This window comes from Alligator sinensis, unplaced genomic scaffold (assembly GCF_000455745.1).
Source record: "Alligator sinensis unplaced genomic scaffold, ASM45574v1 scaffold771_1, whole genome shotgun sequence".
Classification (NCBI taxonomy): Eukaryota; Metazoa; Chordata; order Crocodylia; family Alligatoridae; genus Alligator; species Alligator sinensis.
The window spans coordinates 436,489-449,332 of NW_005842911.1; the positions used below are offsets into that span (position 1 = coordinate 436,489).

The window sequence follows — 12,844 nt, forward strand, 5'->3', positions numbered from 1 at the left end:
GGAAATACTCATTGGTGCATGTTAACATGATAAAGACATTTATGGGCTTGAAATCAGCAGGTGCTGAATACTCACAACTCCCTTGAACTTTAATAAGCATTTCTGAGAGTCAGCCCCACTGGCTCATTCTGGGGATCTGTATCTTGCTGTTTTGTTTCTGGGTAGGCCCTTGCTCCATGGATATTCCTTCTGAGGCTTGCATGGTCCATGGATTTCAAAGCTTTGCCTATGGCCCCAGTGGAAATCCTGTATCAATGTATAAGTCACCCAAACCACATAGGACCTTGGGACCCAGTAACATCTGCCCTTTAATAGCTAATCCACCTCTTTGAGTTTGCAACATTCATTGCTCTGTGCCTCATGCTTGCCTTGCCTCTCTCAATCCTTCCTGCTGGCAACTCTTAATCCTTCATATTATACCTTCAATCACGAGTAATAATAATACTATCATCTTCATAACAACTTACCTGCTTGCCTACTTACTGCTGCATGCAACCATTCATTCTCCCAGCTCCCATAGAGAAAATTATCCTTTAATTATTATAAGAAATGGGATAATTGACGCCCCGCAGGTAAATGAATTGTTGAGAGCCATTTCATGAGCAAGTGGAAAAACTGGATCTGAGACCCAGGCACACCTAATTATTGTTAACCTTATAATTTATAATTAGAGCTCCAGTATCTCCTAAATGTGCCAGCTATGACTGGGGATGGGTGGTGCATAGACACAAAGCCTGGGGATAATGTCGGTCACAATGGGATGATGAACTGACAAGAAAAAACTGATAGGGTGAAAAGAAAGATTGTTCTCCTAATTCTACAGGTGGAACAATAAAGTTTAGGTTTCAATACAGCTAAGCATGCTGGGATATGAGCTCTTCAGTAAACATGGCCCTAACTGGCATAGAAAATCCAGGCTAGAATTCCCATGTCTTGTGTTTCAAAGGGGAGCATTAACCCAAAATACTCCCATCTCTCCACAGTCACATTGCTTTGTTCAGTTCAATAAGAGACATGTGGGCTGCATTTACTGTTGGTCCCTTCTGACATCCACCCCCTAGTAATCCCCAGTATTGTTCTGGTCAAACCCCCAGAAGCAGGCAGTCAAGGTAGGATTTTGCTATAACCCCTGAATGTAATAACCAAGCACATGTTGGAGGAGTGCACTGTATTTTCAAACTGATTTAAACTATTATTGCACAGAAGATGATGGGGCAATGTTCATTGTGCCAGTTGTTTGGCATACAGGAGACGGCAGAACAAGGAACAGTGGTTTCCAGTTGTAGCAAGGGAAGTTGTGGGTGGATATTAGAGAAAACTTTCTCACAAGGAGGGCAGTAAAGCATTGGAACAAGTTACCTAGAGAGGTTGTGTAATCTCCATCCTTGGAGGTTTCTGAGACCCGGCTAGACAAAGCCTTGGCCGGCTTGATGTAGCTGGGGATGGTCCTGGTTTGAGCAGGGGGTTGGACTAGATGTGATCTCCTGAGGGAGATCTCCTCATTTTCTGTGATTCTATGATAATCAGTTCTTTGTAGCAGCAACATGTGGCATCACAATTTCCAAACTTTTGTGAGTTGCTAATGAATAAGAAGGAAATATCATTTTATGAAAGAAAAACCAGAAGATGAAGTAAATTGTCACTGTTCAATGAAGCAATGCTAGTTTATATCAAGTGAGTTTCTAGGTCTAAAATAGCAAAGTTTAGACTTTATAATAATCTATCTAGTTTAATATTCTTTTTCCTTTAGTTTAAAGCACCAAATACTTCAAAGGAAAGTACAAAAACCCTGAGGTAGTCCATTATGGCAAAAAAAACCCTCAACCTCTGCAGAGTTTCTTCCTTATACCCATTTGCCCTAATAGAGAAGGATATACAGAGGCATATCTACTATGTATATGTGTGCACAACACATATGCCCCCTCCCCATGAATACATTTCCCACCAAAGTCTTTCTCTTTCTATTAAAACTGGTAATCGTAGGTTCATGAAAATTGCAGGGTCAGGCTGTCAGATCTACAGCTGAGATACATTGCTATCTCATGTCTCCAGCAATTTAGCTGAGAACATGGCCATGGATGAAGGCTCCTGGCTACAGTGTCTTGCCCTCTGCTCAGAGGCAGACAGATCACCACGTTTGGGAGTCAGAAAGGAATTTTATTCCATAGTCAGACTGTTCTGGACTGTGGAAGTTTTTATCTTCCTCTGTAGCATGGGTCATGGACCTCTTCCTTGGATTGCTCAAGCATATTTTAACAACCATTGCAGCTGCAGGAGAGTAACCACTGTTGTCCCCCAGCTTCATCTGCAGCTGTTTTGGGTGCTCTGCCTTGTAGTGGTGACAGAGTGGATTGTGTTGTTTTAGTAATAAATTAGACAAGGATTTGCATGGGATAGTTTGCATAGGGATGATCCTACCTTGAGCAGGAGATTGGACTAGATGATGTCCAGAGGTCCTTTCTAGCCTTACTTTCCTATGATCCTATGACTCTTAACAGCATGAAGGGGATTTGTTGGCTTATCCAGACTATAGTTCACTGCCTTGAAGAAGGATTTCATGTTAACTCTTCATATCTAAGCTTGCTATCTAGTTTTGAGTTAATGTGGTATGCAGGCTGGGAGGAGTCTTTATTTATCATGCTTGAGTTCCTCAATGCCAAATATTCACTCTGAGCCTGACCCTCTGAAGCAGAAGGACATCTCTGAAATGAATTGCATGGCCTTCAAATATAGTCCAATGGATTACAAGCCTCTCCTGGCTGGAAAGCCAATAACCATTTCTATGCACCATTTCTTTCTTCTTTAACTTCGAGTTTCAGTGTTCAGGCCTTTGTGGTAATGCTTTGCCCAAGGGTCAGCTTTAACCCATCAAGGCTGACTTAGAAATTCAGCATTGAACTACCTTAATGACCAGATTATATTTTTGGTCATATACCAGCTGAGTATTTGGCCCAGTATTTCAGTTAATATTTTCTAAGGGCACTCACGTTCTCTTATCCCTCCTTTTTGGTGGTAAAACATCTTCCATTTCTTTAGACATATCTACAGATTTGTATAGCAAGCAGCTGTGTCTTCAGCCCATCTGTACGCAGCTGGAAGAAACAACACAAGGCTGTGAGTTTTTCTTGCTACAGCTAGCATGCATAATATTTTTAACGATCATGAATGAAGGTTTAATTAATGTCTTTGGAATGATTTGGTTATGAAGTTCTTGATGACACACCTTAAGTGTACCAAGAGATGGAGAAGAGATAGAAGCTTGTGTTGACACTCCTCATGAATTTTTGTCCAGCTCTGATCAAAGGATGTCATTAGAACCATGAAATTATAACATGGAAATTGCTTGTTAGGGTGGAACTCCTGGGAGCCTCCAGACCCAATGAGTCCAAACTAGCTTTTCTAACTCCACCCATTTCAGTTGGACATTCACCTCAGACAATATGAAACTGGTGCCAGGTGACCAATTTAGCTCAGACAATATGAAACTGGTACCATATCATTTTAAGAGCTTTTTTTTTTTTTATGATGACAAAAAACTTTACAAGGAAAATCAAGTGGCCTTTATAAACCTATTCTTTTCTCAGAAGATCTTGGTTGAGGCCTGTCATAGCTACAACATTAGATCCATCACTTTCTCCTCATTTTCTCACACAAAGGGGATAGACCTGGCATCTTCTGGGAAGCAATCATACAATTCTTCTTGAAGACCAGGCCTTGGGCTGTAATCCCTCAGCTGTGTTTTCTTCCCAGGCCATAAATTAGCCTCAGACACTTCACACATGCCACTTCAATCCCTTTCCCCCTGTCTGATTTGCTGCTCTGCTTTCTGCTTCCTGCCCTATCCTACATGGGTTGGCCAACCCTGGTGTAGCTAGTCATTCTTCTTCTTCATAAACATTTCTAGAAGCTGGAGTGCATCATGCTTGTAAGCCAGCTCTCTTTGCCCCCCTAACTCTTGCACATCAGATGAAATGAACTCAGGCTCACCAGAAAGCATAGTATACATCTCTAATTTAGTTAGTCTAGAAGATGCAATCTATCCTTTGCCGTTTCCCACACTCTTTGGTTGGATTCTCACCTGGATTCTCCTACTCTACACCTCCCTCGAGTCACCAGCAAGGCAGGGACCTCAACAGTTTAGAAAACTTTTGCAGAGTTGGTGCCTCTGTTGCCTTCTGAGTGATGGGAATGGGGTTTATCTGAAGCCACAGTGCTTTGGAGCCTGGTGTAGCCAGCTCTGGCCAGGAGCATCTTGTTGGTAATGACCTAGCAAGTAATGTAATTGCAGTCAAACAAATGGATGTATGATGTCCATCAGCATGTTACATGCAACTCCTGCATTCTGTAGATGGCTTTAGCACATCTGAAAGTCATGCTCATAAGTTCATTCATAAATGTGTGTTTTGCTTTTAGTTTCCTGGTTGTTTCACGGTCTGTGGATATTCCTGTTGGTTTAATATGGTCCACAGGTTCCCCTGTTGCGCCTACAGCCCAGAAGAGAACCCAATGATTTCTGGCACTGCATCAGATGCTGACAATATGAAGAAAATGAGCCCCCCCACAACTGAATGAGCCCCCGGTTTCAGGTCTTAATGTACTTCTAAAGGCAAGGGCTGAGAATTGGCTCTGAGGGTAAGAGGACACATCTGGTGTCATGACCCTCCAGCCTCCACATGATTTAGCACAAGAACCATTCCAGCTATAGGCCTTTCACACAGAAATTCCAGGTGTTTCTCTGTATGGAGGTAAATGAAGAAGCAAGTGGTACCAACATCAAGGGGTTGAGAGCTGCAAAGCTTTGATATTATGGTAATGTGAGTGTAGGAGCATCAACATATGAGTGTAGGAACTTTTGGTATTTGACTAAAGAAGAGTCAATGAGGATTTGATCCATTAGTTCCTGGTTATACCTCGGTTCCCAGTTTATCCTGGTCCTCTTGCTCCTTTCTGCTTGGCCTTGCTCCCAACCCTTGTTTTGTCTGTGCAGCTCCCTGCCCCTCCAACTCTCATGCTTGCACCCCTTCTCCTTCTTAAGCCTTCACTTGTGCAGTTCCTAATCCTTCCTGTTATAGTTTCAGTTGCTAACAACAATGCTGCCGCTCCCTGTTCATAACAACTTACCGACTTATCTTTTTACTGCTCTGTGCAACCATTAATTTGCAGTACACCCAAGTGCCAAAGTAATTATAATCATATTATGGTAATATAATGGCCAATTTGGACTCTCAGTCTGACTGACTGCTCCAAGGCAATTTCATGAGCCAGATGAAAAGTCAAGTATGAATGCCAGGAATCTTCATTGTGCTACTGGTATTCTTTATAATCTGAATGCCACAATGTCCTTGATGCCACAAGTGAGGTCAGGGTCCTGTAGTGGTGGGCATAGCACAAATACAATCAGAGAGGAAATGGCAAACTAACAAGACTATACAGGAAAGAGCTGGAAGTAAGAAGCATTTTGAAAGAAGTGTGCCCTTGTTGCCAAGAAGGCTAATGGCATCTTGGGCTGCATCAGTAAGAACATTGCCAGCAGATCAAAGGAAGTGATTCTTCCCCTCTATTAGCACTGGCAAGGCCACATCTGGAGCCCTGTGTCCAGCTCTTGGCTACCCACTACACATTGGAGAGACTCCAGTGGAGGGCAGCAAAAATGTTTTGGGGGCTGGGACACATGACTTGTGAGGACAGGCTGAGGGAAATGAGCTTAATTAGTCTGGAGATGAGAAGATGGCGGGGGGATTTAATAGCAGCCTTCAACTCCCTGAAGCGGGGTTCCAAAAAGGATGGAGCTGGACTGTTCTCAGTGGGGGCAGGTGACAGAACAAGGAGCAATGGGCTCAAGTTGCAACAAGGGAGGTTTAGGTTGGATATTAGGAAAAGCTTTCTCTCTAGGAGGATGATGAAGCACTGAAATGGGTTACCCAAAGTGGTGGTGGAATCTCCATCCCTGGAGATTTTTAAGGCTTGGCTCAACAAAGTCTTGGCTGGGATTATGTAGTTGGGGCTGGTCCTACTTGGAGCAGGGGGGTGGACTAGATGTGACTTCCTGAGGTCCCTTCCCACCCTCATTTTCTATGATTCTCAGCCCAAATAGTTTACTTGTCTAGTGAAATGTTCTGGTGAAGAGAGGTTATCTTTATCCATCCATCCATCCATCCATCCATCCATCTCTATGTACAATATTTTAATGGATATTGTTGGTTAGATCTTCAACTAATATACATTACAAATACCCCAGTGGGACAACTGAGGTTCAGGCAGTATATTAATGTATTCCAGAAGTGACAAGGGAATTCTGGCCAATATCAAACTATGTTTAGTAAGATTTTTCAGAGTTGTCCTGGGAATGTGAATATTCACTAGCTACAAGTTAGGCTCCCCAAAATCTTATGTGCCTTCAAGATTTGTTGCCATGTATTTTTGAAGTGATAAGTGACACACAAAAGAGTCTATCCTGGAAGGTAACAGCAGTAATTTTGCCAAGGACAGTTATCTGCTGTATTTTTTTAAGCCCTTAAAACAGCAGTTTTCAACCTTTTTTTTTCATTTGTGGACCCGTTTGGAAATTTTGAATGGAGGTGCGGACCCCTTTGAATTGCAAGTGTGGGTATTCACATACTTTTGATTGCTCATAGTCATCTTTCACAGACCCCTTAGACACAGTCTGTGGACTCTCAGGGATCTGTGGACCACAGTTTGAAAACCGCTGCCTTAGAAGATCCCTTAGTTGCAAATCATTTTCTGTGGTTGATGTGAGACTATGAAGATGTTATGGGAAGCATTATTCCATGAAGTCCTTGTTACTTACCAACCGATTTTTTTTTTTCACGGATTACACCTCTAATTGCTGCAACAGTTTGGATGACTGTAATTATTAGTTAATAATTACTTCCACAAAACATATCTACAATACACCTCAGAGGTCACGGACATCTTAAATTTTCAAGGTTCAATAATCTTCCGTGCCATTCCACTGGCTTCTTGGGTGTCCAAATAGAAAGGGCTCTAGCTCCATCTCTATTAGTCCATGACATTAAGGTGGTGGCTCAGAGAAGTATCAGGGAGTGCACTCTGCCATCACACCTAGGATTCCTTGCTTTTTGCATCTAGGCTAATACCCAGTGGATGCATCTACATGTGCACTTTAACGTGCAGTAGCCTATTATACTGTGCATTTGTGTCATGTAAAAAAAAAGTGCAATTATGCTAATAAGCAGTAAACTAGGCTGCTGTGCATTAAGCATCACATAAAAACCATATGAATTCATTACTGCACATTAAGGCAACATAATGCACATTTCTTTAGTACCCCACATTGGAGGTGCTAAATTTAATGAGCATTAGAAAAAGCACCTTAATGCACGTGTAGATGCACTCATTTTGGAGCAAAGTTGAATTAACTTTTGCAACCCCTGGGGTGATTGGAGAGTTTGTTCTATGATCTATGCCTCCAGGTGTTCACTATGGGTCTTATCCAAAGCCCACTTAAATCTGAGGGCATCTTTTTAATGGGTTTGAATGTGGCTTGCATGTCTTTCTTTGGCAGAGGACCAATGCAAGGTCTGCATGTTTATTTTCTCCTGAATCTTTCGAAATTAGGGATTATATGGTTTGAAGTGCTGCACAGAATTTGGTGCAGGATCCTCTGCCCTGGGTTGAATTTCATCCTTTGAGGATCAGGCATTTCACTTTGGAGGCACCTTACATACCATGTTGCAGTTGTTTAGGTTGTAGCAGTGTTGGTCTAAGGATATAGGCAGACAAGGTTCCTTGGGTGAATTTGATATCTTTTATTAGACCAACCCAAATAGTTGGAGAAAAGTTATTAAGCAAGCTTTTGGGTTCAAAAACCCTTCGTCAGGCTAAGGAAGTTCCAGCAGTTGGTGTGTGCTCTTCCTGGATGGAATGAGAAGTAAAGAAGCCAGTGGCTGGGCTGGGGAGTCAGTTGCCAGGCAGATTATAATGTATCAAAAATCCAATGCCTATGTTTAGTCCATGATCTCTAGTATCCAGGAGGTTGATGAAATGGAGCTCATAGGTTCATCTCTGGGAAGTGTTGTGTAAGTTTCCCTTGAGGATCAGGACTGAGAGATTGGAGAGAGAGTGGCCCTCCTGTGAGAAATGTGCCCCCACCGGTAATTGGGTATTTCTGTCATTGATAGATTTCCGGTGTGCGTTCATTCTGGTGCGCAGTAGTTGTTTGGTCTCTCCTACAAATGCCCTGATGGAAAATATGTAAAATATCTAAACATAGACATTGGATTTTTGATACATTATAATCTGCCTGACAACTGACTCCCCAGCCCAGCCCCTGGCTTCTTTACTTTTCATCCCATCCAGGAAGAGCACACACCAACTGCTGAAACTTCCTTAGCCTGACGAAGGGTTTTTGAACCCAAAAGCTTGCTTAATAACTTTTCTCCAGCTATTTGGGTTGGTCTAATAAAATATATCAAATTCACCCAAGGAACCTTGTTTACATATCATGTGGCACTCTGCTTCCATCACTGTTGATTTACACTAAGTGAGACTATGGGAGATAAGAATGTGGTACTTGGCAATAGATTGGGTTACTGATCTGGTTCTGAGCCACCTTCATCTCAACAAGGCATTAAGAAGGAATTTAAACCAATGGACATTCATTCTCATGTTTATCTCAGTGAAGCTGCTGAGAGGATTTAAATTTAATGGCAAAGGAAAATGCCAAGTACAACACGTATATCCTCCTGTGTGGTATTGGGAATTGACAAACAGTGATAAAGGGTGATCAAAAGGATTATAGTAATTACAGCAGGCGCCCATGAAAAACATTTAATTTCATAAGAGATAAAGTCTTCATGAGTAACAGGTGTCTTCCAGTTTTCCTTCTTGAAGAAAGTATATAAAAACACTTGAAGTGCTGGACACTTCCAACCACTTCTCCTGACTTATTCACTAGGTAGACTGGGTAAGTCCAATTTGACTCAATTGCTTTCTTGTGATCTCTGTAGTGACTGTGTTAACTGAGAACTGAATGTTCCACATTCTGTGATTTTTAGAAAAGTTTAGATCATTTCCGCCTTTCTATAGGAAATTTTCTGTTATTTGTGAAAACTGCTGGTGGAACTAGACTTTTAAAATACTTGGCTGGGATTTTCAGGGGTATTTTCAGTACCAGATCACAGCATTTCTAACTGTTTTAACTGAGGGTTGAGAAGCTAAAACTTTAGAAAGCATTAAAACTCATCTCAACCTCAAGCCACTTTGCTAGTGGCCAGCATCTCTTTGACTCTCTTAATATACATGAACATTGTCAGGTTGTTGTCTGAATGAACTGGAATCAGCAATTTCCTCTAACTGGTGCTCAGATATTGCTGTTTCTGTTAAACTACTGAGTTCAGTGTTCACTTATGGAGCACTTATTTTATTTAATGCACTTTTTAACTGGGTTTCTACTTATAGTCAAACTCCAAGTGTTTGAAGGGGTCTATATGAAACCCTGTACTGCAAGGAAAAGCCTTTTATTTGAAGTTTGTGAATGATAACAGGATGCTTTATTCCATGGATTGAAGGTCTAATCCAGTATGGCATTTTGCTACTTTTTGGGGTATAATTAGAACTTTTAGATTCAGATCATCAGCCACTGTGAGTCTGCCTAGTGTATTCAGATTAGAGCAGTGGTTCGCAACCTGCGGGTTGCATGAGGCCCAATTAGCACATCGCTGCAGCCCATGTGACATCCTGTTTTCTTTTTAAAGTAATGACTTTGACAGTGTAGAAATGAGAGGTATTACAGAATATTGATTTTTATTACTTTATTGTCAAATAACAGAAGCAAAACATTTTTAAATGGATGCACAGGAAGCAAGTTGTGTGGGTATGGCCCACATAATACATTGAGAACTGTCATTGTGACCCACTATAGCAAATAGGCTGAGAACCACTGGACTAGATGGAAGGGTGACTGGTTATACCAGATATAGTTCTAGCCCTTTGCAAAGAATGGTTTCAAAATGCGAGGTATCAAGGATGGAAACATACCACTGAGTGGGTTGACCATTAGCTTTCTTGATTTAAAGTCCTCCTGTAAAGGCTAGTGAGAACATGTGGTTTTATGGTCATGACACAAGACAGGGGCCCAGGAAAGATGTGTTCAATCCCTGCTGTCTGCCCCAGGTGCGACAGGGAACAAATCATATTGGTCCAGACTCTCAAAAGGGCTCAGCACTCAGTGGAAGAGGGCGAACTAGAATTGTTGCAGGTGTACAACTGCAACAAGTGCCAAGTGACCACGGGCAATCCAGGGCTTCTGTGAATCCTTCTGAAACACTGAGAAGAGCTGCCCATTTCTTATGGTAGTTGTGCCAATGGAAGATGGTCTGCATCCATGAATGGAAGACTTGCTATGAAAGTGCTAGGAAGCATTGCAATCCTTTGAGAAAAAGAAAAGGTCAGAGTTGCATGGGAGCAGGGTCAAGAAGGATCACAGGAGAGGAAACAGGACAGGCCAGGGCTCTGAGCATTTACTGGACAGAACCCCATAGCCAGTCTTTGGGGACCAAACCAGCCAAAAGGAGACTTCTGTTACCATAATCTGGGACCTGTAGATCTCTGATGACATAATCCCTTGAGTTTTTCTTCCACTGTGTGTTTCAGGCTTACCTCCTCTGCAGAAAGATGTCCTGTGGACAGATGATTAGTTCCCGCTGCCTGCCACCATGTGAGATGATGTGCCCAGAACCATATGCGGCTGCCTGTAACTATCCGAATACAACATCGTTTGGAGACTCAAGAGCCGTGGTCTTCGCACCTCCCGTCATCATGACTTTCCCGGGACCGATTCTCGCCTCTTGCCCTCAAGAAAGTGTCGTGGGGGCGGCAGAGCCATATCCCATTGGGGGATATCCTGGGGGACCCTATGAGGGTTCTGGGGGATCCTATGGAGGATCAAGTGGAATTGGAGGCTCCTATGGGGCCTCCTATGGGCATTCTGGGGGATCCTACGGGTATTCTGGAGGATCCTATGGGGGATCAAGTGGGATTGGAGGCTCCTATGGGACTTCTGGGAGATCCTATGGGGGATCAAGTAGAACTGGAGGCTCCTCTGGGGCCACCTATGGGAGTTCTGGGCGTTCCTCTGGTATCTCTGGGGGAGCACGTAGTTCTGGAACCTCTTATGGGGTCTCTGGGGGATCCCGTGAAGGTTCTAGGGGATCCCGTGGGGTATCAGGTAGAACTGGAGTCTCCTCTGCGAGTTCTGGGGATTCCTATGGGATCTCTGGGGGATCACATCGCTCTGGAACCTCCTCTGGGGGCTCTGGGGAATCCCCTAAAGTTTATGGGGAATCCCATGAGGGACCAGGTGAAAGTGAACACTCCACTGGGATTTCTGGTGGTTCTTATGGGATCTCTGGGGGATCACGTCGCTCTGGAACCTCCTCTGGGGGCTCTGGGGAATCCCCTAAAGTTTATGGGGAATCCCATGAGGGACCAGGTGAAAGTGAACACTCCACTGGGATTTCTGGTGGTTCTTATGGGATCTCTGGGGGATCACGTCGCTGTGGAACCTCCTCTGGGGGCTCTGGGGAATCCTGTAAAGTTTATGGGGAATCCCATGAGGGGCCAGGTGAAAGTGAACACTCCTCTGGGAGATCTGGTGGTTCCTATGGGATCTCTGGGGGATCACGTCGCTCTGGAACCTCCCCTGGGGGCTTTGGGGAATCCCATGAAGGATCAAGGAGAAATGAAGACTCCTCTGAGAGTTCTAAGGGTTCCTATGTGATCTCTGGGGAATCATATGGTTCTGGGGACCCCTATGAAGGTTATGGTGGATCATACGGTGTGGGGGGCTCTGGGATTTTCAGGAGCTCTTTCTTTTCTAGATGCCCCCCAGGCAGTTTTAGCAGCAGTTTCCCTTTCACCCGATTTGCCTATCAGCGCCAGTTTGGAAACAATGAGTTCTTTTAAACCCTTCCACGTTATCCACGGCAGCGGAAACAGCCAGTGGCAGATTCCAGGCAGAGTTCGTGGGAAAGGCTGTCAGACCTGCTGAGTCCTCGTAGCTCCAGGTGGGGTTGGAGAGTTCAGCACGTTTACAGATCACCCCACATGTGCTTTCTTCATGTTATGGTGTGCCTTCAGCTTGGATTGGAGGGTCTCACTGCTTCGCCCTGAACTGCTATGCTCCTTCATCCTGCATCATACTGACTTAGGGGAATGTCAATCATTTAAAATGTTTGGGAACAAGGTGTGATGGTCCGTTTCTTCCTCTGCAATGAAGATAGATGGGAGCTTTGTGAGAGATGCGCTCCTCGCAGTGAGTGCCTGGTTGTGGCCCTGACTGTAACTCCGGAAACATGTCTTTCCCGCTGTGCATCCTTTCGTTCTATAAGGCTATGTTCCCTGTCTCATTCGCATTAAAAATCTTGCTGCATCACATCATGATCCTCATGGTTTTCTTTGGCTTAATTCATTATTTCCAATCCAGCTGGGAGGAAATTCATTTTATAGAATCCTAGAAAATGAGGGTTGGGAGGAACCTTAGTCCAACCCTCTGTAGTCTCACCCTCTGCTCCAAGCAGGACCAGCCCCAACTAGATCATCCCAATCAAGGCTTTGTCTACCTGGGTCTTAAATACCTCCAAAGGTGGAGAGTCCACCACCTCTCTGGGTAACCTGTTCCAGTGCTTACTACCCTCCTTGGGAGAAAGTTTTTCCTATCTAACCTCCACTTTCCTCACTGCAACTGGAGCCCATTGCTCCTTGTTCTGTCATCTGCCACTACTGAGAACAGTCCAGCTCCATCCCCTTTAAAGCCACCCTTCAGGGAGTTGAAGGCCACTATTAAATCCCCCTTCGGTCTTCT

At 43.7% G+C, this 12,844-nt stretch overlaps 1 protein-coding gene across 1 annotated transcript; it reads left to right on the top strand.

Moving 5' to 3' along the window:
* The first annotated feature begins 8,931 nt into the window (after nucleotides 1-8,931).
* LOC112548073 (keratin, type I cytoskeletal 9-like) lies at nucleotides 8,932-11,946 on the top strand. Its single transcript, XM_025192310.1, has 3 exons — nucleotides 8,932-8,947; nucleotides 10,636-11,473; nucleotides 11,606-11,946. The coding sequence occupies exons 2-3, from the start codon at nucleotides 10,657-10,659 to the stop codon at nucleotides 11,944-11,946; spliced, it is 1,158 nt and encodes a 385-aa protein (XP_025048095.1). The 5' UTR covers nucleotides 8,932-8,947; nucleotides 10,636-10,656.
* Nucleotides 11,947-12,844: the final 898 nt, after the last annotated feature.

Excerpts from the sequence above, each read along its gene's own strand:
- LOC112548073 (XM_025192310.1), top strand. The coding sequence starts at position 10,657 with ATGTCCTGTGGACAGATGATTAGTTCCCGCTGCCTGCCACCATGTGAG. Across the intron at positions 11,474-11,605 it reads GGAATCCCATGAGGGACCAG|GTGAAAGTGAACACTCCTCT; the intron begins GTGAAAGTGAAC and ends ATGAGGGGCCAG.